This window comes from Acanthaster planci, linkage group LG16, assembly GCF_054643075.1.
Source record: "Acanthaster planci isolate LZ-2023a linkage group LG16, COTS_SCS, whole genome shotgun sequence".
NCBI lineage: Eukaryota > Metazoa > Echinodermata > Asteroidea > Valvatida > Acanthasteridae > Acanthaster > Acanthaster planci.
The window spans coordinates 5704613-5731789 of record NC_141792.1 but is presented as its reverse complement, the minus strand read 5'-3'; the positions used below and the strand labels follow the sequence as shown (position 1 = coordinate 5731789).

Below are 27177 nucleotides of genomic sequence, written 5' to 3'. Positions count from 1 at the left end.
TTGTGCTTTCTGCCCACGGAGTCGAAGAATGGACGAGGGTCTCAACGTAGCGTTCAATATGATTGACAAGAGATGGTGAAGTGAACAGATACTTAATAATTTGTTTTGGAGTGTATCATATGTTGCTAGGTTGCTTACCGTAGCTGAAACCCACGCTCTTATGAATGCTTGATGTACTATTTTGCTGCCGTGTGGGATATGGACAGTCCACCATTTACCTTTCTAAATGATACGTCTGGACTCCATGCACTGAGTTGAGGTTGAGCTGGTCTGTAAGTAAGACGTCAGTGTTGTTTGTATGTGGTATAACGCTGACTTTGTTGGTTGTATAACAAACAACCCCAAATCATCATGCTTTAGCTGTAACCATGGAGGAATAAGAGCCAAAACACGACCGAATTCAACATGAGAATAGCCAAATCCATCCAACAGATGCAACTGGGTATGTACAATGAAAAAACCGAGATGTATACACCATGTACTTCTTTTTTATTGAAACACTGGTAAACAGGCCGATTTCTTGGTCGTCTCGCAGGCTTGAAGGTGGTGGTGGCCACAGTTCATGGCCAATAGTGGAACACGATGGTTGGTTTACCTGTTGCTCCATCCATCGGTCAGTCGGTCAGTTTCTATCAGTTTAATCAGTCGGTTGGGGTAGTGACGCGTGCTCATATGACGTGTCAGACTGTATAAATAAATGTACTCTTCAAAATGCCGTACCGTTTAAAATAATGCCTCAAAATCATCGCCTCTTTCTCACTTCGTCATTAAGAGTGTACTACATTCGATCAAATATTTACAATGCCTGAAATACCTGCAGAAAATAAAAGTTTACACAAATTATTCGTATCGGTCATTGTTTATGGTGAAGATTCTGCGATCTGTATAATCTACATATTTAGAGGGCCTCTTTGTTAATCCGACCCAATAGAGTTTAGGCTATGTGTTTATCAATAAGTCATTGAGTCATGTTATAAAGTGCGTGTATTTGTGTCGTCCATTACAGGAATACTTAAAATTGGTGGATACATTCCAAAGTGCTAATTCTGTTTCTTCAGGTCAAGGTACTTTTGCTCGCAGACACTTTATTCAAAAATATGGTAACGCACGAACACACATTCACAGTTTGGAGCTGAAATGCGTTGCAATCATGCATCTCTTCAAATTTCAAATTCAGCTTCTCTTTCCGATCGAGAACATTGAAGACTGAACATTGTTGACTTTAAAGCAGGCACACAGAGAGATCCAGAGTGGGATGGGGGACGGGAGATGAATACCAATTTCAATAGTGCCTGCACGCACGGGTTCAGGCTAGTATCATATGTTATTTATTGGTCAAATCATCAACCAGAAACTTAAGTGATGTGATCATAATGACAGACACTCTATCATTTCCCCTCAGGTCTAGTGTGCTGTCATTTCAAAAGGAGTTTCTTTAACCAACGACCGGCCAGTGTATTGCTGGACATTCTAATCAGCCGGAGTAATGCCCTAGCGACTGACAAGGATCGAGCGGACACGATGAAGTGATCTTCAAGGATGAATGGCATTCTCTATAAGAGAAAATAAGCAGTGATATGTACACAGGTATATGAAAGTAATTTGTTAAAAAGGAGACTAACTTAGAAGAATTTCTGCTCTCAAGTTTTGCATAATGGAATTTATAAAATGCGTGCGTTATTGTCCTGTCGACTGTATCTTAACTAATAGCCGAACCACTGATGTGGTTTTTTATTTAAGGTATACATCTGTTAACTTGAATTAAGTTTAAAACTCAGGAGAGAAAAGCCCCACGTCTACCCACAGAAATACATAATTCTGCGCTTTGGCGCATAAACAGTCATACTAAGTAAAAGGTTGTCAATGCCAACTTTCCACGACTTAATAGGAATGCTATCTGTTTTTTTATTACTGTGTCCAATGGCGTGGCTGAGTGGGGCAACCAATGCCATCCCCAGAGATGAGCAGTTTGTGATCCATGAGAAAGGACGATTGTGTGGGCCTATTTCATTCCCAAGGCTGTGCCTCCGAACTTGGTTTTATACTGCACCCGAGAAAGCCCACAAAAACCATAATCCTTAATTTTTTGCCCCCCCCCGAAATGGGTTCTGGTTCCCCCTTGACTACCTGCTTCGTCCCATAGCCATAAAAAAGCAGGTCTGCTTCCGCGCTTCTTTTTGTCACGGCTATCTGATCGTCTGACAAGATGACAGAAGTTTGCAACTTACGATACGATGACAAAAGGCAAAAGTTGAATTCACCAAGATAAAGGAGAATGTGAACAAAGCAATCACGACAATCAAGTTAATGGTAAGGCTGACACTTATAGAGATTAAGCTCGTGCAAAGGAAACGACAGATTCTATGAGGTTTGCGGCTTAATCACATACCGATTGTCATTATAGTCAGCATTGTGCGATTTGTCAGACAAGCTAAACTGCCGTCCTATTCCACTTTCGGACAAAAATACGTCACGTTTGCCCTGCGCGTTGTGTACAGACGCAGCTTGTTTAACATAATTTATTGCCACTAGATGTGCAGCTTTTCATGTTTGACGTGTAGTTTGTGCTCGTTCCAGGGCCATCCAACGTGACGTACTGTACTATTGAGTGATCACGATTGCATTCTACAGCATAAGACGGCGAGACTGAACTTAACTCCATTCTTAAATCTGTTGCTGTCAAGCCGCGGCAAACTCTTGACGACCTCTGAATGACTTTCTTTCTTGAGCGCGTCACGTGTAGTTAAGACCAGTATGTAGAGGCTCGACATTGAATCTATCCGTATAGTCAGACCAGGTCCTGGCTTCAGTCCAGAGGCATGCTAGATATTCCAAAAAATGAGTGAATCGTACACTGCATTGTAATCTCAGTCAGTTTCGCCTATTTCTGCTGTTCATAAACGTCGTGTCACGTTCGAGAGCCACCGATTTTGCAAGTGGGTGGACGGCAAATTTCTTGACTGCTTAGACTCGAAGCAATCGTGTGCAACACACCCCAGATGGGTTTTATTGTGCACCTTACTGAATGACCTCGCGCTGCGCGGTACGCACAGACGGCATCGACTTGTAGGTGGGAGTAACTAAACTGCATCTTCGTCAGCATTCAGCATTTAACGCATTGCAGTTCTTCATCTAGCGCCTTCGCTGTGGGCTTTGTCGTGGAGATAGAGATTAACACTTGTCACGTCAGCTCATATTGCTCTTGCATGTCATCGTAGGAGGATGTGGAGAACTAACTCAGTGCGGCTTAGTATCGGGTTGATAATACCCTGTTTACTGGCATCGTTGATTCCACTCGCCCAATCCGGAAGAAAAGGACATGCCCAGATTCCCATCAGAGCGGAACCAGATACTCCCCACTCACGGGGTATACCAGGTAAGCCCCAACGCTATTTAGCTCTGAGTGCACTGCAGAACAACAGTGGTACACAAAAATAAGAGAGATAATTTCTTTCCGTTCCATTCCACGCTGTTACTGTGATTAGATTCTAGTTTCTTTACCCTACCCGATAGAGATTTTGTTCCTCTAATAATACTGGTCAAGAGTAAGTACCATTTTGCGTTCCACTTGGGAGAGAGTTACACAGCAGTCGCAAGCATAGGCATTCTGCCTCTCTTGTCGAAAGTTGTGTAATTGTGTGAAGTTGAGATTTGCACGCAGTTCCCACAAACGTTATTTATGATGTTGGTAACCCTCTTGCCACACGGGTGATGGAGTTCACCGTGCACAGACATTTTGTTTTGTTTTCGTGATTAATAGTACCGAGCCGTGACACTCCATCAGCTTGTGTGCATTCTGTGTATTAACTTCAATACATAACTTGATAAATGTTATCGGCAATTACCTCGCTTGTGTCCACCTACTCGTGTTTATTTTATCCAGATGGTCACTTTTTAAACTGGCTTCAAATATCTGACGAATTTCGTTGCCTGGACAAGCACATACGAAGCACTCATTTACATCTGTGAATAGAGTAGCCCTCGTTCTGAAGTCTGAATAGGTTCAAACCTCTCAAAAGTTGTTGAATTTGCACGTAGGCCCGCAGGGTCTGAGTTGAGAGAAAAAAATACGCCAAAAGAAAGAAAATAGAGACAAAAAAAAGAAACAACGTAGTTGATAAATTGAACTAGAGGTTAATAGAATTACAATTGTGATTCACCCTGATTGATGTATCTGTAAAGCTGATGCACATTGCTTGTTTTGTGGGTAAATGTAAACAAGTTGACTTGAAGGATCGGACTCCGATTCGGGTTCGTGGTAGATTTGCTGTCCTGTCTGAGATAACTACATAGTAGGCATACCACCACAAGTCAAAGGTTTCGTAGTGACATTGTAGCTGATCAATTTGTCATTGCCTAATCATTTTAATGCTCATGCTAATGCCTTTTATGGTATAATGACTTTTGGGAACGACTCGAAAATAGGTTATAATCGGAGTCTGCACTCTTTGACCGTCAAACCATGGTGTGAATGGCAAATTTGCGTTGTTATTACTGTATAGGTCCATGTTGAGAAACCTATAATGCCTTAGCATTTCAAATCCTCACTATAGCGATTTGCGTTATGAGCCATGTCCGTTTAAGAAGTGGGCCGCTGAGTCATACACTATGTTACAAGGTCATCTGGAACACCATTTGACAACTGGTGATTGAACTTGAGTTATGCTAAATTAGTTCTCGACATTGGGGGTAACCATCAAACTTACAGGGAAATTCAGTAGGCCTATCTGTGTTTTCTGTAAGATCTCTATACGAATTGCCAATGAAAGGCTGGAATTTGTGCACTATTCCTGAGAATTAAAATTGGCGCTGTGAGCGTCACGTTATTATCCTCGTGATACATGCTGTGTATAACTGATTGAATTTAAATTTGATCGTAAATTTAGAAGATGGGCTAAAAAAACCCAAGAGCCTTTAATTGGAGAGTGAAAGGCTTGAATTTAAGGCATGATCGAAAAGTGTTGCGTTCCAATGATGCATGCTGCCCTCTGTTAATGATCTTGATCTACATCTTAAGTGAATACTTAATAATACTGACCTTGAATTAGCCCTTGTATTATGGAATCCAATACCTTTAACTAGCCTTTAAAACTACGCATGCAGTAACAAAGAAGTAGATTTAGAAAAGAGTGTGGTATATTCGGGATGGCGAGAGCGATTTGCAATACAATCCAGTTATACCCTTAAATTAATTATGTGCACGAGATGCGCAAGCCAGTAAAATCTGTGCTAATCCAGTGGTATTTTGTGAATGAATCCGTAACACAGCGCCCCTGCCTGCCCCGAGCCCGTAGGTGAAGTAATCAGAGGCGGCTTTAGTTCATTCCTATCTGAGAGTCTCCAGTGAAATCATTTGATATTATAATTTGAGTAAATTGCAATCGCACGGTATTCCTCAGCGGCTTTAGAATTTAGCCAAACATAATTTGCAGCAGTCCGGATAGTCATTCCTATACAGGTGACACATTTTAAGTGAGATTTGCTTTGAGTGAACGAATTAACCCGGCGAACAAGGCTTCGCAAAGATAACGTCCACATACGAGAAATTTTGCATTCCACCAGAAGTCCCCATGTTTTCAAAAATCCATAATTATTTTGGAAAAGGCGAATGTTTTAATATGTAGTGAAAAATATTGCTTGTTTGTGCAAACTTGGTTTGTGAAGTTGCTGAGACATGATGAATGTTTGTGCCGACTGGGAATTGTCAGTTCGAGGAGGCCGAGCATGTACTGGTTTAAATTACGCGTCTTCCTATGCGGTGTTTACCTTCATCGGCCTGTTACGAGCCTTCCCTCATGCAAACCTTCGTACAGGAAGTTCCAAGTCTAACTGCTTGCCCTGGGGGGTTCACGTGTTCCACTTAAGTAGGAGGTGAATATGTGATGTTCGGAGAGATCTAGCGGGTGAACACTCTTTTTTGAAATAATAACACATGATGGCTTAGAGCTGACAGTTAAGATTAATGATTTACCTGCTCGAGTTGTTTACGGTATTGTTCTTACACCATTCATAAATATACAGTTTTGATCGTCAGAAGGTGCTTTAGACGGTAAAACTCATGTGTCATGTCTCTATCAACAGGTTGTATATTTGATGATGTGTTCTACGATTTAGAGGCACATTGGCACCCAGACCTTGGTTTTGGTGAAATGACTTGCATGGACTGTCAGTGCGTACCGGTAAGTATAGTAGATTGTATGCCTCCAACTAACATAATAAAGCGGGGAAATTAGATTGGATACACTCCCGGAACATTTAATAAAGAATTCTACAAAGTCCATTTACATCAACTCAAAATAAAATTGACAATATAGTAGAAATGATTAAAATGTGACATTTCCTAAGGTCATTTTATCATGTAGATCACCAAGTCTTTAATTTTGTTGACAGAAAAGGGGCCTGCAGTTTGGTAAAACTAGTTCAAATGAACAACTGAGTGCTGACTGCACCTTTTTATATGAGTGTTAGTGACATTCATGATCGTGCGTCCGTGGTGCCCTTCGATTTTTCCTCATGCAAAGAAAGTGAATCTCGAGCGAGTAAAAAATGGCCCTGCCAATAGATCTTAAGTTTTCTGCCACGGTTAGAGTAGCGAGTAAAACTGTATATTTTGACAGGGTTTTCTGGTTTTTAATTTAAAGTTTGCACTGAACCCCTCCCAAAGAATGTCTGAGTGAGTGAACAATAATCTAATAAACAATAATGTGGTATGAGTGGAAATAATGGTTAACTTGAATTTGTTCACTATTTAAAAATATAACTTCGAAATTTGTTAAGATTTGTTTCAGGTCACTACATGGAAGGACTCTTATTTGATATCAAATTTTTGTGCCTATAAAAACTCTGGATACCACCCTCTTGATTTTCTAAGTTTCGAGACTTCGAAACAATGAAGGAATTTGAGCTAAAGAGTAAAGAGAAAACGTATCAGTAATTTTGGGCTTTTCTCTTGAAAGAAATCAGGGAATCACATTTGCACAATGTAAACTGACATCTGTATTTCATTTGTGTCTGCCGTTGTATGACATTGCGGTGTTTTCCAGTATTTTGTTTTGTGTAAGTTTCAAGACGGAATAGTAACAATAATGAGGGACCATTCTTTCATATTATGAACACTGAATATCGGCCACATGTACATGTGTATTCGCAAAAGCAAAATGTTAGCTCTTGGTATTGTCCACGAATTATGATAGAGGCTGTGACAGTTTTACGACTGGTTTTATTGAGGAGCACAGCGAAATTCAACCGAGTCATCCCAAATGAGCTGAATGAGTTATGTCCTTGTGGGTTGAGTTCTGTTAGCCGAAGCTTTAAATAATAAAATCGCGGTTGATGTGTCTGGCCAAAATTATCTCTTGGGGGAGGGAATTACGAGTACGTCATGCCCATCATTATTTGCGGCGGTGCAAAAACAGTTGACATCGTGGTGTTTAAAGTGATGAACCTGCCATTGCAATCGGCGGGACGTGTCCTCCACACATAGCGTCTTTATAATTTAAGAACAACTTTTACCGCAATAAATCCAGATGACTTATTCACCTAGTGAAGTCGCATGGAACATAAGGTAGAGTCATTACAGGCTGAGAGCAGACTTTTCCATTTATCTGTGCTGTCAAAATACCCCGGTCACCCCTGCAGTCCTGCTGGGTGACCGTAACCTGATGCCCATAACCTTGCCAATTGCCTGCACCAAATTCAAACTGCATCTACTGTATGATGTGATAACTTAAAGCATTCCTTTTGCCTTGTAGTCATCTGCCCTTTGAAGCTTAATTTAACACATCTTTATATACGTTAAGGTATATAGTTAAGACATTGTTCCATACTGTAATAATTTCATCTTCTTGATCATGACGCTATGCAGGTATTTGACTGTTTTAGCGGATCCCGAAAAACCATACCTGGTATTTTTCCTCAGAAAGAACAGAATTAACGTATGCTGTCTTGTTTTTCTTTGGGGGGTGGATGGTTGGGTGGGTAGTTGGGTTAGGGTTAATTACAGGATTCTTTGGCTCGGTTGAGATACGATCAGTTCTGGGTTAAATTTAGCTTAGCAGTCAGGGCCAGAGTTAGGTTTAGAGTTAGTACAATTCGAAGTGACTGAAGTACCACCGTGCAGTGTTCCATAATTTCACAGGCTCGTTTTAACACCTTTCACATTGTGACATACGGCTAAAGTTGCACTGTACTCACTTGACTTTTTGACCTACATAATCACTTTATCTTTTCCACCAATTTCCCTGCTTCCCATGCGACTGACAAATGTGTGAACTTGATGAGGTAAGATGGTCCCCCGTGCAAAGTGAAAAATTCCATGTACACTGTGGACCATTAAGTGGTCCTTGTACTTAAGATAATCATTTGGAACGCAGACTGATTAAAATTGCATGTGTTATGCAAGTTGACCGACCACAAAACATGAGCAATATTCGCTCTTTCTTTATCTGACAAGTAGAACTGATGAGAGTTTTGACTGAGATGTCTTATTAAATGCAATTTTTTTTCACTGCCGATTTAATGATGGTGATCCAAATTCAATTTGATGAGTGGGTGACTAACAATATACACATGTTATACATAAGTACAAATGTACCGGTAGTTTTATTATTACACAGCGTAGCGAAGGCAGTATAGAGTGACTTTTTAGCAAGTTGATACTGAACGAAACTACCATCCTGCATGATAGGTACCATCAATTACAGGATTTTTCTACCATCTTGGAAAAGGCCTTCTTGCGTCTGTATCGCATCCTGTGTGACAGAAAACTCAATTATGCAAGTCGACAAATTCATTATCTGCAACTGCAGGAAACAGGCATCCTCGAGACAGCACGCAGATGTACGTGTAGATCACTTTCAGTGTGTTACACATTGACTTAGACGCTACATTTTTATCATTGTTGGAATATTTTTGTGTTTTGTCGATTGAACGGTCGAACTGACTTTTCCCTGTCGTCAACACTATATATCGGTTGAAAATGGCTTTCTAAATCCGCTTTGTTTCCTGTTTTGAAATCTAACCCAACAATATTTTCACTCTTGTGATCAATTTTCGGTCCTGAATCAAGTTTGTCTCTAGACATTAATTTAAAATGAAATCACAAACAGCATTGTGGCCATTATCTTCACGCTCACTAAGGCACAAGGTCGGGATATAACTTCAAGGAAGGGCTCCACGCATCTCTTGAAACTCAGCATACCTTTGCAAACTTCCAAGAGACGCTAACTGTAGTTCAACTATAGTAGTCAGTTGTAACCCCCAGTGTGCTTAAACCAGTATCAGGCAGCTTACTTGTCGGCATTTCAGCCTGACTGTGCTACTCATCGTGTGTCGTGGGAAGGGGTCATGGAGCAGGGCGGCTTATGTTTTCTTTTTTTCAAAGCCGAGTCATCTTCACACACTCCCATGTCCCGCCTTATGTTTTCCCTGAAGTAAATAATTATTTGTAGGTCAATGAAAAGATACATGTTTTTATAAGTAAACGAATGATATTTTTTTCATTAAATGTATTGGCAAAACATTTCATGTATTATTCGCGTAACAGGTTGACGCCAGGCTAAGATATGTACGATTTTGTGAGAAATAAGTCAACAAAAGGAGAAATTTTTGCCTGTAGTTTCAAGCCTTAATGCAATTTTCCTCGTTCATATTCACAGCTTCCTGTGTTGTGGAACACCTGTTTCAAAAAGTCTCGGTCCTGACAAAAAGTGGGGCAAATCAGCAGACAAATTGACCATTTGAGATTGTCAATTATGATGGTGTTTTTTGCATGTCGACGTGCCTAGAGGCAGTGGCTTATAGGTGGGATTTCCATGGCTGTGGTGGTGCTGTGTTCGTGCATGGTTTGTGTGTGAGAGTCTTATTTGGACAAACCCACGACCGACATAAGAGCGCTACTCTATCACTACTACCTCTCACCTGCGTCAGTGTTCAGTGCTTCGCCACTGCCAAAATAACGAGACTTTGCAACAAGTGTTGTCTTGCTGTGGATCTACATGTACATGTGCAGTTGAGTGAACACGTAGGGTCAATGCTTCACTACTCCCACGACGAACAGAGGCATGATTAAAGACACCAAGGCGAGGCCCAAAGTCATTATTTTCAGTTGAACGTTAATCTAGGAATAAAAAAAATGCCGGAAAGGGTCGATAATCACGCAAAGCCGTTTCTAGTTGCTATTGGGCTGAGCACAGACAGTGATTAGAGTTCGATTTGTACTTGTGAGCGCCTGACTAAGTTTATGTAGGCCTACATGTTCGATGCACACGTAGTGCATCCAGTAGTAGTCCTAGGTGGAAACCCTCTGCACTGCAAGTTGCAACCAGTTTCTTTGTTCAACCAAAAACTAATTAAAGGTAAATTTTGATTCTTCGAACTGTTTTAGCTCAAGTGATAGCTTGTAATGTCGAATGAAACTTTCGTGTGCTTGCCGGTTTGAATCCTGATTTGTTGGGTCAGGTGATTTATTTGTAATTTGTCTGCTTTGAAAACTTTTCACAAGGGAGTGCGACACTGCACAACCACACAATTAGCTGATGCCTGTGAAGTCAGACACCTTGTACATGTACTCTTTTAAAAAGGATTTGTCATTGGAAGCCGTGCATACATGAGTCCGATTGCAGGCACAAACTGAATCCATCTGGTAGTTAGGCCCTACTACGCACGTGCTGTGAGAAGCTAACTCCATCCATCACAATTATTTTGTAGATTTTAACGCCAGCTTCTTTTAAGAAAAAGTGCAAGTTTTACGTTTTGAGGGTGGATGCTTTTGCATTTTTGTTTCAATTTTTTTTTAATCGGGTACCGATAAGACTAAATATTCTTTTAAAACCCCAAAGGCGGATGTAAAACATCTTGCCAACTGGCGCTTCCCGAGCATTATACCTACATGTACCTTGCTGCGCTGCTTCACTATACTCTGAAAAACATGTACATGTATGTGAAAGAAATAAAATCCAGGAGCTATATGCTAGGCTTTATATTCCTAGTGATTTTTTCGCATTCTATTAACACCTGATCAGTAAAAAGCTTAACTTTACCTTCTGAAAGGAAAAGTTGGAATTTGTTAATACGGTTTCTGATGAAAAAACTGGAAAATTGAACCACATTGCCCTATATAATTTTCGCCGGATGCGTCCGGGTACTCGTCACAGCCCTATCTATACTGTACACATGCTTCGGAGTGTAAGGGTTCTTTTGTTTTTCATTGGCATCTTTGTTATTGTAAGTTTTCACGTGACAGCACACATTTTGTTTGGTGACCATTGCCCAAATTGCTAGTCGAAATATATGCCGATTCTGGTTCGATTTAAATGATCTACTTCCCTTACCGCAAGGGTCTGGCAGGTTCCAATTTTTTGGTGGCACAGGCTTCTGCTCTAGTAAGCAACACGTGTGCTTTCCATCATCGGATATTATGCATAATCTGTACTCAGCTGCAGCTGTTTATTTGGAAAGGGCAAAGACAGTGTCATGGAAGATGAGATATAGGGCCTTTGTCGAGCCATGTATAGTTTAATGCGGTGTTTGAATTTTGTGTTGTCTTTTTTTTGTTGGTAACGTCTGCTCCATGTAAAGGTCCTTTTATCAAACTCTACTCTTTACGTAACCTCTCAAATGCCTAGTATATGTATGTGAAGCTTTTTCATCAGTTTACATGAGGTTTGCAGTTCACAGGCAAGAAATTCAATTTTAATTCGGATATTGTTAATACATGCCCTGTGGGTGTGTCGCGAAATTCCATCTGTCAAGTCGACCCCACCCGGAGATGCCCACACATTTTAAGTAGATAACTGCTGCCATTAAATGCTCCTAAGGGAGTTATACCTGTAGCCCTTAAAGTCCTATACGGAAAACTTGATATAGCTAGGCAACTAAACGTGAACACATTTTCTCTTTACTATTACGATTAGCTTTTACCAGACTCCTTTTGCTGAAAAACTTTCCTACAATATGGGTCAAAATGCAAGCTTGGTTCTAGTCTGTTGAGGGGGGGGGGGAGAGACCCTTCGCACATGACGTCACATTATAACTTCCGCTACTGCTCTCTCATTTATGCATTTTTCTGTGAATAGACAGTAGTTGGGGGAACTAAAGCTCCTTGCGTCCCCGTAGAACCACTTCTCGGTCAAATACCCTCAATATTCACATAAACTTGTTTTAAAAATGGAAATATAGGGCATATATATGTCATAACTATTTTCGATTGAAGGGTTTGTCATGTAATGTTTTCTTTTAAGGTATTCATGATTGAAAATGAAGAAAGCATCTGGAAGATCTTTGCTTGTTATTTGTAGATTGCTAAAGATGGAATAGTCACAGGGAGAGTCAGTTGCCGAGACATCAAAAAGGACTGTATAGAGCCGCAGTGTCCAACTGGTGTTGAACCCGTCCTTCTCGATGGAGAGTGTTGCAAGGCATGTCCACAAAGTAAGTCCTAAGTTAACGAGAACATGGGTTTGCCATTTTGTAACAGGGAAACGGATAAATACTTCCAACTACAAAGGTTTTTCTAATTAGTCCAATGTAACGAGTTTCAAATATGTAGCTCGCAGTCTGTAGTTTCCACTGTGAAGCTCTTTTAACTTGTGTTTAAGGTTACGAAGAGTAAATTGTGCATTTAAAAACACGAACACAACCAAACATGCAAACGAGTTAAATTTTCACTCTGTTAAGGAGTCATTATAAAGGACCACTCGATATGACTCCTCTTTTTAGTGATATTCACTCCTTTGGAGTGATTGTCACTCTTGAGCCTTTGGAGAGCAGCCAGTTTTGCAAGACAGAAAATGCTCTTATGGTGTTTGAAAGATATGTCACTGAAATGCTTTTTTTAATCCCTTTATCTAACCGACTTTTGATTTTCAGTTAATGTTACTTTATTTAAACTAAACCACCTATTAACGCATAATGCAACCTCCTTGCGCACAAGTGGTTTCTTCAAGCGTAGTCTGGAGATGTAAAAATAGCGCCACGCGTGCTACCAATAATAGTAGCTGAATTGTTTTTCGGATAACAGTGTGACTCCAGGTTTGACCGGTACATGATTGTGTTGAGCCTTCACTAGTTACTGACTCTGCCGGCTGTGTGCATCATTTACGGGGCTTCCCTGTGCGTTGCAAATAGGCACGTGCAGCGACTGGTATGCCAGCTGCAGAGAGCCGTGTGTGTGCTCGTCATTGCCAGTTCCTGTCATCGGTCAACTTGCGCAGGAGGGCGAATGCTTACTTGTGAAATATGCCACAAATGCTTCAAAGTTATACCTGTCATTGCTCAAATAGTCAATATATGTATGCAAAGTTCGGATTAATAAGGGAAGTGGTATGTTTACACCATGCTACATATGTGTCTTGTGGAAATCTGGCTAACGTGCATTTTTCACATATAGTTCTTTGCGTGAGGCCGAGAATGTGATCTTGAAAAATTGGCGCATATTTTAGATACGAAAGGAATCTGTCTGTACTGTGTGGGCATTTCTGGGTAAAGTTTAAGATTATATCCCAACATCTTCTGAAACTACAGTTGCATTACAAAGATGGAACATCATTTGACACAGGGTTACGTGAAGTTGCGAGTTTTAACTGACATTGTTGTGTAACCATAACATGTGAAAGTCAGTTGCAGAAGGTGGGTTTGTCCAACTACACAGATTCCCTCAAAACATGACCCATGTCGTACTTTAACCAAATGGGTACAATCGAAATTCTGTACAATAACCAATTTTGTTTGTGTTCGGACAGTTTTTAATGATCAGAGTCACGAGTAAATGCACAGATAAATAAAAACAAATCCCGTATAATACGGGAACTTTATCAGCCAACGAATTCCTGTAATCATATACTTACAGACGCCTTGATAACAGTTTTTACAAACAGATCACTCTACCCCCCAAATTTTACTGGTACTTTGTGTGTCCTGCGAAATTTGTGGGAATTTACCTGGCGACTATGGGCGTTGAGGAATATGAGGATTCACATGAATAAAGTGAGGAACAAAATGTCTCATAGAAGTTTAACACCTGTTCTTTGTATACGTACACCGTAATATTTAACCCTAACAGTCCCAAATCCTCCAATTTCAATACGATTTTACACTAAGCACTCTGTGACTATACGAGAACACAATTTCATGCGTGTAGTGGATTCTCATGGCTTCTCTTGACAGATGAGAGAGGAAGCAGCAGAACGGAAGAAGTCAATAAGTTAAGAGATCGCCCAACAGACATCTCAGATGATCTGATTGATACCACCTCGAGAGGAGAAGGTTTCATATTCCCGTTTTTTGTGTCTTTTAGTCATGCTTTTGAATTCTGTGCGCAGCAGTAGTAACGTACATACGTGTGTTTACACATAGTAGCACAAGCGAGGGTAAAATAATTGACAATAGGTTTTGTTTTATTGGAAGTTTTTGTCAAGTTTGGAACATTTGGGAATGTTGAATGTCGTTTTTTGTTTGCCATCAAATTAATTTTCTTCTGGTTACATCACAATTCTACATCCTGCTTTTATCCAGTGGCATTACTAGGACCAAATGTCCGGGTGGCACCCAGGGGTGCACATGCTTTTTCGAGGGGCCACCACCAGAAGCTGCCGCTCCATTTTATTTACAATGTGTATCTATTCATCCAACAGCGCATTCAGCGTCAATTACAGGATGAAGTGATAATTAAGAAGACAATGAAGAAGTGTTCAGTTTTAGAGGTGGGAGGAAAACCCAGAATGAATATTCAAGGAAAACCCAAGGAGTCAGACAGGGACTGAAAAGCCAATCCACATGCTGACCTAGGTGGGATTTGAACCTGGGTCGCAGAGGTGGAAGGAGAGGAAAGAGCCACTATAGTGTCTCTTTCCTCTCCTCGTGTATACACCAACCTGACTTCCCCTACACCAACCTGACTCCCGGAGATTATTCACAGATTTCAATTGGGGGGAGGGGCACCTGTAGGGGCACAGGCATCTGCTTAGGAGGGGTGCACATGCCCCCACCCGCATCCGTTCCCGTAGTTAAGCCTCTGCTTTTATCCTATTTATACTATTTATCTTGTAAATGGATTATTATACTTAATATGGTCTCTGGTTTTGTTTTTGTAGTTTATGTTTCCATGTTAACTGGCACTTTGATTGATGTTAAAACCAACGCTGTTGCTCGTGCATCATTCTCGTTACTTGATGGAACGCTGTATTACTCCATACAGTACAGGAGGTGGGTAGATCAAACTAATGGTGTGAAAAATTTAATATTTCGCCTGTTACGCGGCACATAAAACAATGCAAATTGTGTGATCTATTTACACTCTAGAATGTACCCAAATATTCTCATGCCCTCGTACAATTATGTCGTAATTGCTTCTTTCACAGAATGGATCGTCCCATCAGAGTAACCTTTACTGATGCCTTGAATTCTACAGTGCACTACATTGACCTCATTGATACCGTTGACATGGTAAGGTTGTGACATTAGATTAATCCCTCGTCGATGTGGACGTCGCCAGGGGGGGGGCAAGTGGGTGCTAACCCCACCTTGGAGAAGAAAAAGGGAAAAGTATGATAAAGGGAAGGAAAGAAAGAAAAAAGTGAAAGAAATGAAAACAAAGAGAAAAAGGAATGAAATTTGCCAATTTGATTGACCCCTTTCTCCGTTAAATGTTTTTCACTTTGCTGATGATGAGTACTTTGCTCCCTCCGGAAACATCCCAATGACGCCCATGCTCATCGGATTCGTTGCAGATGTTACGTTTTTAAAATTAAAAAGTCGGATGTCAACAGTCAATAGGCCCACTGAAATAAACGAATGCGTGTCTTCATCTTTACACGACTAATGACGATACTGACAAGACATACATGCATGTGCAGCCATGCGAAAACATCCTACTCCTTCCTATAACAAACCATTTTCCATCATTTTTGTCTGCGCCTTGGTAATCTTTTCAACAAGGTACTTGTTTTCTGTGTTTTTTTTAAATGAAGTCCTGCCGAATTGTCAAGTTATCCTATTTCCTTGTTAGGTTTGTGGCCAATGGCAACACGTCCCTGCAACGTACGTTCAGCATTTACAGAGTAAACTGCTGTTTGTGACATTGTCAACTACGTCTCACGAAGAAGGTGAGGTCCGCGGTCGGATCATGCCTCATCGTGCATTAACGGATGGTAAGTATAAATATAGACATGCAGTTCTGCAGAATATTTTCTGTTATTAAAAATTGTTTGACGCTGATAAAGTGATTGACAAACATGCTAGTAGAATATTTAAAACGTACATATACTGTTCTGTTGTTTCCCAGAAAGCTTTAGTGTACTCTTGACACGTAGAGACAAAGGAAGTGGACGAAGTCGAAAGAGCAATGATCGTCTTGGATCTGGGGCTATTATAATGATTGCTGTAACTGGCAACGGGGATCAACTCAATTTTGCTGCACTCATTGACGGAGTAACTGAAAACACAGAACGTACGCTTGAGACCAGATTTACATTACAGCTGAAGAAAGGCAGAGATGTCATTGCTGAGATACAAAAGACTGTACTGCCAGACGTAAGATAACTTTTTATTAATGTGACCAGTATCATTGCTCAAACTCACCTCTGTTATATTGCCATACCATCGGTAAACGCAGCCATTGTATGCAGAAAGTTCTCCCTTGGTTGGAAACAGGTTTTGCCTCACAATCCACTCCTGTTCCGTTAGGGTTGAAGAAGGAGGTATTTGTTCCAGAATTTAGTTGGGGTATTAATTGTTTGGTGTCTTGATTAATGAATGAGGTTATACATGTAGTTTGACTGTCATCTTTGGATGCAAAGTGCGACGTACCAGGAGAGGGGTCTATTGTCAACCTGTGACAAAGCAATGACGTCTAAATTTCTTTACATATTATACGTTTAAATTTCTGTAGGATTTAGATTTAGCTGATGTGTGGGACCAGTTTACATCAAAAATGCAGAAGAATTTAGCGAGGGGTCTCTTATCTGTAAGCATCACGATAGAAGGACAAGAGGGGGAGTTGGCTGGACCCATTACACCCATGCAAACATGCAGTAGTAAGTCACGTTTATTGATCAAATTTTCCATTTGGCACCTCTTGATGTTATCAACTATATCTTAAATTAGTTCTCTTAGGTTTGAATGCTGAAGTCACCGTTATTGTTTCTGTCGTGTCAGCTATGCATGCAGTTTTATCTGGCAGCCAAGCTCTGGACAGACCTAAAGCCACAGGAGCTAGCGGTTCAGCAATCGTCAGTATTGATGACAAAGGAAAGATAAGCTATCAGGTAAAACTCCAATAGTAACTTGTGATTAAAAATATCTACATTTTGAATGTTTCATACTAATGAAAACAATTCATGAGGTTTGAGTAAGCGTTCGAAATAAATGCTCATACCCCCAGATTCTTATTACGGGATTGAGGACAAACGTTGTTGGCTTGACAATAGAGGGTAAACCAAAAAACAGGCGGAAACGGAGGATTGTGGCAGACATACTGAAAGACTACAGAAATGGCCAGGTAAGCAGTTCATATACACGTAGTTTACTGGTATCAAGTCATCTACTGCATATGTATAGTGACTGCTTTTAACACGGTGAGTCTTGTGATTGGTGACTGCATGCACAATTCCCACACATCTTGCCCTTTCTGTTCTCGTCAGGTACATTCACCGCTTCATTCGAATTTCTCACTTTTATGAAAACATCAGCTAGTGCATTATTTGCAAACATATACTAGGCTAATTCGTTTCATGGAAGGAAGATATGTACTTTTTGAAAATTTTATTTCGATTTTTTGTATGTAGTGGGTGCACATACAGTTTCATTCTAAAAGACTAAATAGAAGGGATTTTATTGCATGTGGGTCTGAATTCAACGACAGCACCGATAATATTTTGTGTATGCAGGCTGTTGGACGTTACAGTAAAGCTAAGGCACGTGAAATCCACCAACTGTTACATGGCGGACTGTATATCAACGTAGCAACAGAGGCTTATGAGACGTCAGAGCTTCGTGGAAAAATCACCACCCTACCCTATTCCTCAAGCCTCGCTAACTACAAAGGTTAAACAATCTTGCCTTATTCATTAAGATTCGGATGAAATATAACGAAATTAGAGATCGGTCTCAGAAAATTGAAACAGAAATTTGTTTGGAAGACACCTTCGCCCTTCTCTACTTTTTGCCAAATTTTTTTTGTGAAATGAGCCCAGCATACTCGTACTCAAAGAAGAATATTAACGTCACTTTGTACCATCGATTTAATTCATATTTTATAAGGGTATGCCAGATATTGCTGAGAGATTACATAATCGCCAAGGCAAGAATATAATGCACGAAAAAAGAAGCCCATCGGAAAATATCGACCCCGTTATAAATCGATATTTTAAAGGCTAGTGGTTCAGGATAAAAATGGGGATTGAAACGTTATGATAATGCATCAAGGTCTATGATAAATTTGAATTTGAAATGTATCTGTGTATGTATGTATCTATGGAAATGTATTACCGTAGGTACATACATCAAAAATAGGTTGTCAGGTCTCACATTTGCGTAAAAACGCAACGGTAATACGTTTCTGCACATCATACAGTGGGAGTTCATAATACAGTAGTTAGCTGTGAAAGGACATTGACAATGAGCAGTTTTTAGACTAGAGGTTTTTGAAGACGGCGTCTTTTTTCTTTTTCTTTTAGATAAAAAACAACCCCTTTCCCCTGTTCTTCACCTTTGTTTATGTTCCAAAGCAAATTTGAACTTTATTTTTAATAACTAGTCTCGTCATTCACGTCTGTGAATGTAGGACTAGTTGTTACACAAATGTAGGTGTTTATTTTATAACCTTTACAGGGATGCCAGTCCAAATGTCCGGAAGCATTATATCTCCGCCACAGTTAACTGGTGCCGGAGGTCACGCCTTTATGGTCCTTGACTCCAGGTGTGCATTGCATTACGAAGTGTCCGTAGTAGGAATCAATGACGAGGAATCCACAGCGTCAGATGGCAGCGTCGATCACGTTTTTGCTGAGATTGGAGAAATTGAAGGAGACAGCTTTGTCGTCACACACGTATTAAATGAGGTCCACAATAACCTGGTAATTATGTATTAGAATTATTTTTGCACACAAGGCTTCAGACGTTTAACACCTTTCTGTACTTTCTTACAAATGGTCAAATTGAAAATGTGTGAGGCATGTTAATTAAAAAAGTACATTGAGAGGTCCAGTCCGTCATTGTCATTAATGCATTATGCTCTTTTGAGGCATCAAAGTGCTCAAAAACTTAAGAAGGGTGTTTAACAACTAACCGTTGAAGTTTGAGCCCAGTGAATGCTGTATATTCCGAGAAAAACAGTTTTCAAGGATTCAATTTTCAATCAAAGTTTGCAGAGTCATGTTTTGAATGGGAAACTTTGAGACACTGGTGGCAGTAGACATATCAGTCCTTTTGTCTGTGAAAAACATAGACCGTCATTCTCGCGCGTATAACCGTGATTGTGAAAAGTTACCTGTTTCGCAGATACGAAATGTTCATGTAGTTTTGAATGCGATCTGGCGGTTTATACGTTTATGTGTCTGTGGTCAAAAGGACCGGTTTGTTTGCCGCCACCAAGTGTCTCAAACTTTTCCATCGTGCCTAAATCCAGCTAGTCTGGTTCCCTGCCCAAAGATTCCCTGACGACTCTTGATAAAAAAATCTTAGGTCAGGCATCACCCACGGATATAAATAGATGTGACGCAAGGGTCCGGGGTCACAAGTTGAGAGCCCGGGTGTTTTCGATATCATTACACTGTTGCACCCTGTTTGTGTGTGCATTTGCCAGTCGTCGTCAGGTCCTGATTCTTCCTAGATTCTTCTCCTGGGATATTACTGAGGAGACCTTCGATTTCAGTGTAAAGTCAAATATTGCAAGATCAACAGCTGCCATTAGGATACGGGAGTTTACGTTCAACAGTCTTGGTCACGTGGACATTGGATGATACCGAACCCTTGATTCGTAGAGTAGTCAGAATCATGAGCAGTATGACAGTTTTTCACTTTGTATTTCCAAGACGGCCCCTGTAATAACTTTTATTGTTTTCATGTCTGAAGATTTTAAATAAATAAATAATAAACACAATTGAGCAGTATTTAAAATGCTGGTAACCAATTATAAAGGACCACTGTATTTGGGGGAATCGGGAAATCAAAGTGTTCTAGACAAGGATTCAAAATGGATTCTACTATATTCTTTTTATTGTAGGCAGGTGGAGTATTGTACGATGTTCCACCTTCCCTTCTGGAGTCGATGGATAATGGCAATGCCTTTATTCAAGTCAGCTCCAAGAATTATAGGGATGGAGAAATTCGGGGATTGGTAAGCTGGCTCTAATTTTACATTTATATTCTCGAAATTCTTCATCGGCCCAGTCATCAATACTGATGTAAACTGCATCACACCTTCATACCTTACGATCTACCAAGCCCTACTCTTAAATAAGCTGTTATTATTTATTATTATTATTAATGACCCCAAGGATTATATTTACAAATAGGTCATTTGGGAGACATTTTGTGATAAATTTTTCAGCATTAGGTAAACATTGGCTTTCAGGGACACATTTCAGTGTCTCCCTATTTTCAAACTACCAGAAGGAGTCCGAATTTTACCGTCCATATTTTGAGAGATGATAGTTTAGGGCCTCAAATGAAAACATACAAAGTTTGGTTCTGATCAGACTAGGGAATATTGAATTATGGGACAGTAAAGTTGGAAAAATTTTGTGCACGTTCTTATGAGAATGTCTCCTAATGACCCATTAGCGGTAATTATTATTATTATTAATGACACCAAGGATTCCTCAAAAGTGCCCGAGGCACCGTATCTCATAGGCCTGAAAAACCTGTAGAGACATTGAGAACCAGTTACAGTTACAGTGGTGGGTGGAAAACCTGAGAGGAATATTCTGGGTAAAACCCATGGAATCAGGGACTGAAACCCAATCCACATATCGACCGGGTCGGGATTCGAACCTGGACTGCAGAGGTGAAAGGCAAGGAAAGAACCACTAGGCCAACCTGACTCCCCAATGAAATACTGTTTTATGATTTAATAACAGGTGGTGCTACCCAACACATGCTACAGCTCATCATCTTCTGGGTCCCAACATACCAGTGGCCCAACCCTCATAGATGATGCTTCGCATGGTGCCAGTGTTGAGGCACTCCCCAATTCCTGCTTCTTTGAATCACGCTACCGGATTCCCGATTCAAGTTGGTCCCCAGATTATGACCCTGTTTGCACTACCTGCATATGTAAGGTAGAATTGCTCATATTAATGCATGTCAGGATTGAAATAAATTTTTGTAAATACAGGTATAAGCGTCAGAGTTGAATTAATCTTAACTTGCAAATATAAGTAGACAATCTGAAAAATAGGAAAACTTTTTTTTTGCCCCTGGCTTTTCCAAGTTATCTTGATTACTGCTATTTAACAAACCCGCAGTAAAATTTTGAAATGATTAAATGTTAGGTTGATATGATTTGTAATAATTTGAAGATCTATACTAAACCTCGACAATAAACAAAACCATATACTGAATCACCAATTCTGCATTTCTAATTGTATTTGAATTTTCACAACTGTGAAAATGCACAATTATATTAATTTGGAGAATCCGTGGGTGTTATTCGGATAATTAGCCAATCACTGCCGTGTATTATCGTCGTAAGAGAAAATTTAAACCCTTACCAGTTTTCTTGTCTTTTATTTTACAGAGAAGCGTGGTGATATGCGACCCTGTGGTTTGTCCTCAACTTGCATGCACCAATCCCGTGAAGGTGCCTGGAGAATGCTGCCCAATATGTCCGATAGGTAATCGTTGGGTCGTGACTTGATTAATTCAATTTGGCAGTAATTCTGATGACACTATAATCAGCGATTACCTGTCGAGTTATTTCAAATTTTGACAAGGCTGGAGTTATTATGTTTTTATTTCATCTACCAAGGACCCAGTGGTAGGCCATGTACTCTGAAAGCTGAATTGTTTATTTTCCCATCTGGAACAGGAATAGCCAAACCTTGTGCCAGTTTCATCAGGATTCGTTTTCCTTGACCAAACAGTGGTCCTGATTTGAGAAATTATAACGACCTTCTCTAATGTCTTCATTCTTTTTCTGCAGAGGAGGGTAGTCTGGAAACTGAGACCTGTTTCTTTGAAGGAGATAAGAAATATCATAGTGTTGGTTCACAGTGGCATCCATTTGTACCACCGTTTGGTTACATCCAGTGTGCTATATGCACTTGCCGTGTGAGTGTGCAGTATTCTTATTCTTACATGTTGCATGTCTCTTTAGTCGGCAAGAGGGCAAAATGGACACTTCTTAAGAACTTGACAACCTATTAGCCATCCAGGTTTCATACCTTCTACATTTTGTATGTATAAAGATTTTGTAAATGCTTTGTTTAACAAACTGTTTATATCGATACAGCATGCGGCAACATTTTACGATTCTGCTTTGTTCACACAGTCAGCAGGTGAATATGATTGTCAGAGGGTAGAGTGCCCTAAACTAGACTGCGAGAGACCAGTCAGGATGAACCCAACAGATTGCTGTCAGACTTGCCCTGGTAAGTTTTGGTCTGGCCTTTCACCTATGCAGTTATAAGCTAATAACAATACAAAGTCAACGTTGTTGGAAATATTTAGTACTAAATAGCTTGATGTTTCAAATCGTAGTTTTTCTGTGTGCAGGCCTGTCGAATTTCTTAACTGTTTTAAAAAAGGATTGTTTCAAAAAAATGAATAAAAAGTCAGTTCATCAGCTCAGATAAACAGACATCTATAGCAACATGATAGTAGCCACCTGATTGTACGTTTCTACGTTGTGAAATGTGGAAAATTTATATGTAAACAGAAGAGTCATCTACGACTCCCGAACCTGTGGAGAGTGATGTCATACAAGCTGATGAAGTGGAGCGAGGTGAACCTTTAATTATTATTTCCATCCGTGTCTAGCACTTGGCTGAAATTGCCGTATTTTATTTGCAATATGACAAAAGGATCACATTCAATTAGTATTACTTTTACCGGTTGGTTTAATTTCCTGAAAACTTTATGTATTCCGCGCATGCCCTGAATTTTTAAGTTAACAGATAAAATGCACATGGACTAATATCCTCAGAAATCATCTCATAGCTAAGAGCAACCAACCGTTGTACATGTATATAAAATATCATAAAAAAGAATTTTTTTAGATTACTGAATGAGTCTTGGGAACATCTTCGCTGCTTTCTCTGCTGACTTTTGGCAACGAGCCGAATGCACGCTACTCCATTTGTGCTTTTTGGTTGATTAATTTTGTGTCTGTGCTTAGACTGTCATCCATGTAATTCTGCACATTAGAATGCATATTCCATTCATCCCGTAGCAATGAATTGTTTTCTTTAGTTGTTTCTTTTATGTTGCTTTCAGCTTTTCTTTATTGCACTGCCGCTATTGTTTTGCCACAGGGTGTTCATTTCATGGAGATTTCTACAGGAATGATGAAGAATGGCATCCACAAATACCTCCCTTTGGAACTTCCTTCTGCGTCAAATGCAGATGCAAAGTGAGCTCTTATAAATGATGTCATATAAAATGAATAAAAATTGCGGTTTTTATGAGATTGTAAATTGAGAGGAAATCGTAGTTTTTAAAACAGAACAGCCACAATACGACCTGAAGTAAATCTTACAGTCAGGCTTTGGCTTATAGGAGCAATAATTTTGCGTTATATAAACTGTCAGGTAGAAGAAGTAGCATCAAGTTGGTAGCGTCTCATAAATCATTGCACTTATTCCTGATGTATGTTTCTTTTATTGTAACATTTTGAAGTTCGTGTTGTTCTTCGGTCAGTTGTGAAACTTGCTTTTCTACAGATATCTCCAAAAGTAAATTAAAAGCTAGCACGAGATCTGGCATTTTGCATGACCAACGAAATGCTTTTACCAGGGTTTTAATAGAGTATGTTGACAAGCAATACAAGATTTTCTTTTCTTCTCTACAGAACGGCTCAACAAAATGCAAAAAGAAGAATTGTCCCAAATTATCATGCGAAGAAACAATGGAGATCAAAGGTGAATGCTGTCCTGTGTGCACAGGTAATACTTAAAATGAGCAACGGAACGTTTTCTTCAGAATCCCTCACGGCAACTTAGTTGGAGTATCATGAAAATTTGTTATGTCTTTACTTCATTCCCTTTAGATGGATCCAGTGGATTATTAGCAACACTTTTTCCTTCGATGTCAACAAGGCTGCCTTCGCTGATTGAAAACAGACGGAAGGATAGGCGGAAGCACTAACGGTGAACCACCAGGCGTGTACATATCTTAGCTATACCAAATAATATTAATTGTTGTGATCAAAGCCCTGATTTTTAGTTCATAACTTCCAACTGTACTAACAAAAAATATGCTTCTTACGCTTGCACTCTTTATTGAAACAAATAAGATTATAATGTATCTGTTCTTCACTGAAAACAAAACAGTTCAAACATTTAAGTACCTGTTGCTTAGCTCCTAATGCTACTTGAATGTGAATGGTCCGACTGGAATTGAAGAACAACTGTTGAAATTAACTTTCAAGTCTTTGGTGTCTGACATGCGTAAAATTCGTTATTTAAACCTATACATATGCGCAATGAGATGTAGATTCAGGAAATCGGATACTAGTCAAGGTAAACTAATTGACAAAGGTATGGAAACAAATACTAGAAACAGTTTCGGGCCTTTTGAACGAACAGAGTAGGTGACCATTTGCCCAGTCCACGCAATCAAATGTAAATCGACAAACTGTGTTGTAATTTTAAGGGCACTTACGTCAAAGGAGGTCGGTGCTGTAAACCACAATCACATTGACTTTTTTGATAGCAAACACCCAAGAGGTAAAAACAAATACTATAACCTTCCCCACCGAGTAAGAAATATAAATATAAACGACCTAAATAATCTTCATTCATTTTGTATATTAACTTTGTGGAGAATTGTTCGGTCATTACTGTTTCAACTGTGTTTGTGTAATTTTGAGTAAATGTGACCAAAAAATGTGTATATACTAAATTATTCTTAACCCCCCCCCTTTGATTTGTTGGGGAAGCGGATGAATATAAGCTTAATTTTAATGCCTTCTTTCGTGAGGTTGTAAAGAAATCTGCATTTGCCCAATGGTAGACTTTAAAGAAATGGAACAGTGGGGGGATTTATGAGGATTGGTTTATCACTGCTGGATGTTCTTGTGGTCTTAACTTTCGCAACGCCTCAAATGTTATTTCTTTAACATGTACAAGCGCTTTATTTTTTGAGAATGGGGCGAGCATGGTGTCGAATTAAGCCCCCAACGAAGCTTGTTAATATGGTTGTATTGGGCATGAAAATATAGGTCTTTGTTTGATTTGAGGGCATTGTACATATAAAGTGAGGCTTATTGTATATAATTATTGCGCTTTTTAAGTATTAAGAGATAAAAATTTAACCAAAATGTAAGTTAACTTTAAAGAATATTTCTGTGTTCTATATTTTATTGTAAAATAATGTTTCATTGGCAAAACCTAAATATATAGTGTATTTACATAAAAGTATATGAATCGTTTATTTTTGGGTTGTTTTTACATCTTGAGCCCCTAAGTGTTTGTCGTAAAGATGAAAGAGGTATAAGTTGACATGTACTGTGTTGGTACATAGTTCTTTTCTTGGAGGAAAGTGGTGTTGAAATATCTTCAGAAACTTGTTTATTCTGTATTCACCTGTTTCACTATGTCAACAATAAGGCCTTGATATTTACTTAAATGGTGGAGCCTCTACAATCAAATATATGTATTGTCTAAAAATACCTTCTTGACCTTGTATCAATAAATACAGTAAAACAGGAAAGTGTCAACTCATTGTGATGTACTGCTTTTGTGTGTTTTCTGGAAGCACTGCACAAAGACTCGATTCGCTGGGTTTCTTCAAATAACTCAGCACGTTGGGTTAGCACTCATCTACACACGCCTGCTGGTTTAAAACGTACATGTATAGGTTTTCCCGGCTATTTTAAAACACGATTCATTCAGGTTTTGGCACCTTTCATTCATTTTAACTGTTATTCAATTTATTTCAAACTACGAGCAAAATATCGCCGAGGGGTGCTCTGTTTCATTCAGAAAATAAATTCACGTTTTCGTTTGTCCAATTTCGAAGGCAAAAAGGTCGCGCATAAAATGATTTTAAACAGTTTTGTTCTCTCTTTGTGACTTTTAGATATTTTGTTTTGAATTACTTTTCTTTAAAACATGCTACGCCCATTTTAGAGGTACACAATAATAATACAGGTAATCAAAGTTCTTTGAGAATTAGAAATCACCCTTTTTCAGTCTGACATTCTTTTCAATCCCCCCCCCTCCTTCGTGATTTTGCAGGATTGGCTGATTTGGGGTATAAAATTTACAGCAGCTTTAATTCTACAGAGTTGTCTCACGTTTGAGTTCACTGCTTTGAGAAAAATCGAGAAGAACACGACGGCCTTTTGAACGGTCAGAGTGAAGATCTCATTTTATTAGACTTAAAGTTTAGTACCAAATACACCACCAATCCCACAGACTATTCAGACAACAATATCCAACATCCAAATGCAATTATTGTGCATAAATAGCTTTTTTTCTTCTGGGGCTTAATATGAATCCTAACATATGTATGCTTGACACTACAATGGACCAACTTGAAAATGTTGATTTCATTTTACGATAAACCTATTTTTACAAAACTAATACGAAAATAAGACTTTGCACTGTGACATCACTATTATGTTTTACAGAAATCAATAAAAATAAACTTGATTACTATCAATTTCAGGGCTTTGTACCCTTACCCAACGTATGGTTGTGCTCAAAGTTACTCATACCCTTTGGAAAATAACATACTTTTCTAATTTCTTCATTTGAAACAGCTATTATGTTGGTACTTCCACGATATCTTTTGCCTTGCAATACGCATGTGCATTGGCTAAACTTCATTTAGATACGGCCCTGAATTCTTTTTTGCTCCTGGTCAGAATTATTCATACCCCAGTTTTACATAGTCCAAAGTCTCTTCTTAAAAGTCAACAGCGTGACCTTTCTTATTAAACTGCCTCAAGACGGTTCCTATAAGTTTGCCCATTCTTCCTTCCTTCTTTGCCCAGCCTCCAGCTGGGTCAGGTAGGAC

The 27177-nt window shown here is 39.4% G+C and overlaps 1 protein-coding gene across 5 annotated transcripts; it reads left to right on the top strand.

Moving 5' to 3' along the window:
* Positions 1-25873, top strand: LOC110985125 (chordin-like). 5 transcript variants are annotated; one of them, XM_087147421.1, is made up of 25 exons: positions 3-442; positions 1007-1064; positions 1403-1587; positions 3219-3376; positions 6082-6179; positions 12297-12429; positions 14164-14262; positions 15090-15201; positions 15357-15441; positions 16004-16145; positions 16280-16527; positions 16886-17030; positions 17152-17261; positions 17378-17494; positions 17883-18039; positions 18826-19070; positions 20219-20332; positions 21075-21275; positions 21734-21830; positions 22139-22266; positions 22487-22586; positions 22874-22939; positions 23469-23566; positions 24005-24098; positions 24203-25873. In XM_087147421.1, the coding sequence occupies exons 4-25, from the start codon at positions 3223-3225 to the stop codon at positions 24298-24300; spliced, it is 2841 nt and encodes a 946-aa protein (XP_087003547.1). In that variant the 5' UTR covers positions 3-442; positions 1007-1064; positions 1403-1587; positions 3219-3222; the 3' UTR covers positions 24301-25873. The 5 variants fall into 5 exon arrangements, with proteins under 5 accessions (XP_087003548.1, XP_087003547.1, XP_022101613.2 ...); XM_022245921.2 differs by lacking the exon at positions 1007-1064 and having other exon boundaries at positions 3-272; XM_022245920.2 differs by lacking the exon at positions 1007-1064.
* The last annotated feature ends 1304 nt before the right edge of the window (positions 25874-27177 follow it).

What these genes read in the sequence shown, in the direction of transcription:
- LOC110985125 (XM_022245921.2), top strand. Translation starts at nt 3,223, where the DNA reads ATGTGGAGAACTAACTCAGTGCGGCTTAGTATCGGGTTGATAATACCC. An exon ending in CCACTCACGGGGTATACCAG is followed by an intron (nt 3,377 to 6,081) that starts GTAAGCCCCAAC and finishes CTCTATCAACAG; the next exon opens with GTTGTATATTTGATGATGTG. An exon ending in ACCCATGCAAACATGCAGTA is followed by an intron (nt 17,031 to 17,151) that starts GTAAGTCACGTT and finishes CTGTCGTGTCAG; the next exon opens with CTATGCATGCAGTTTTATCT.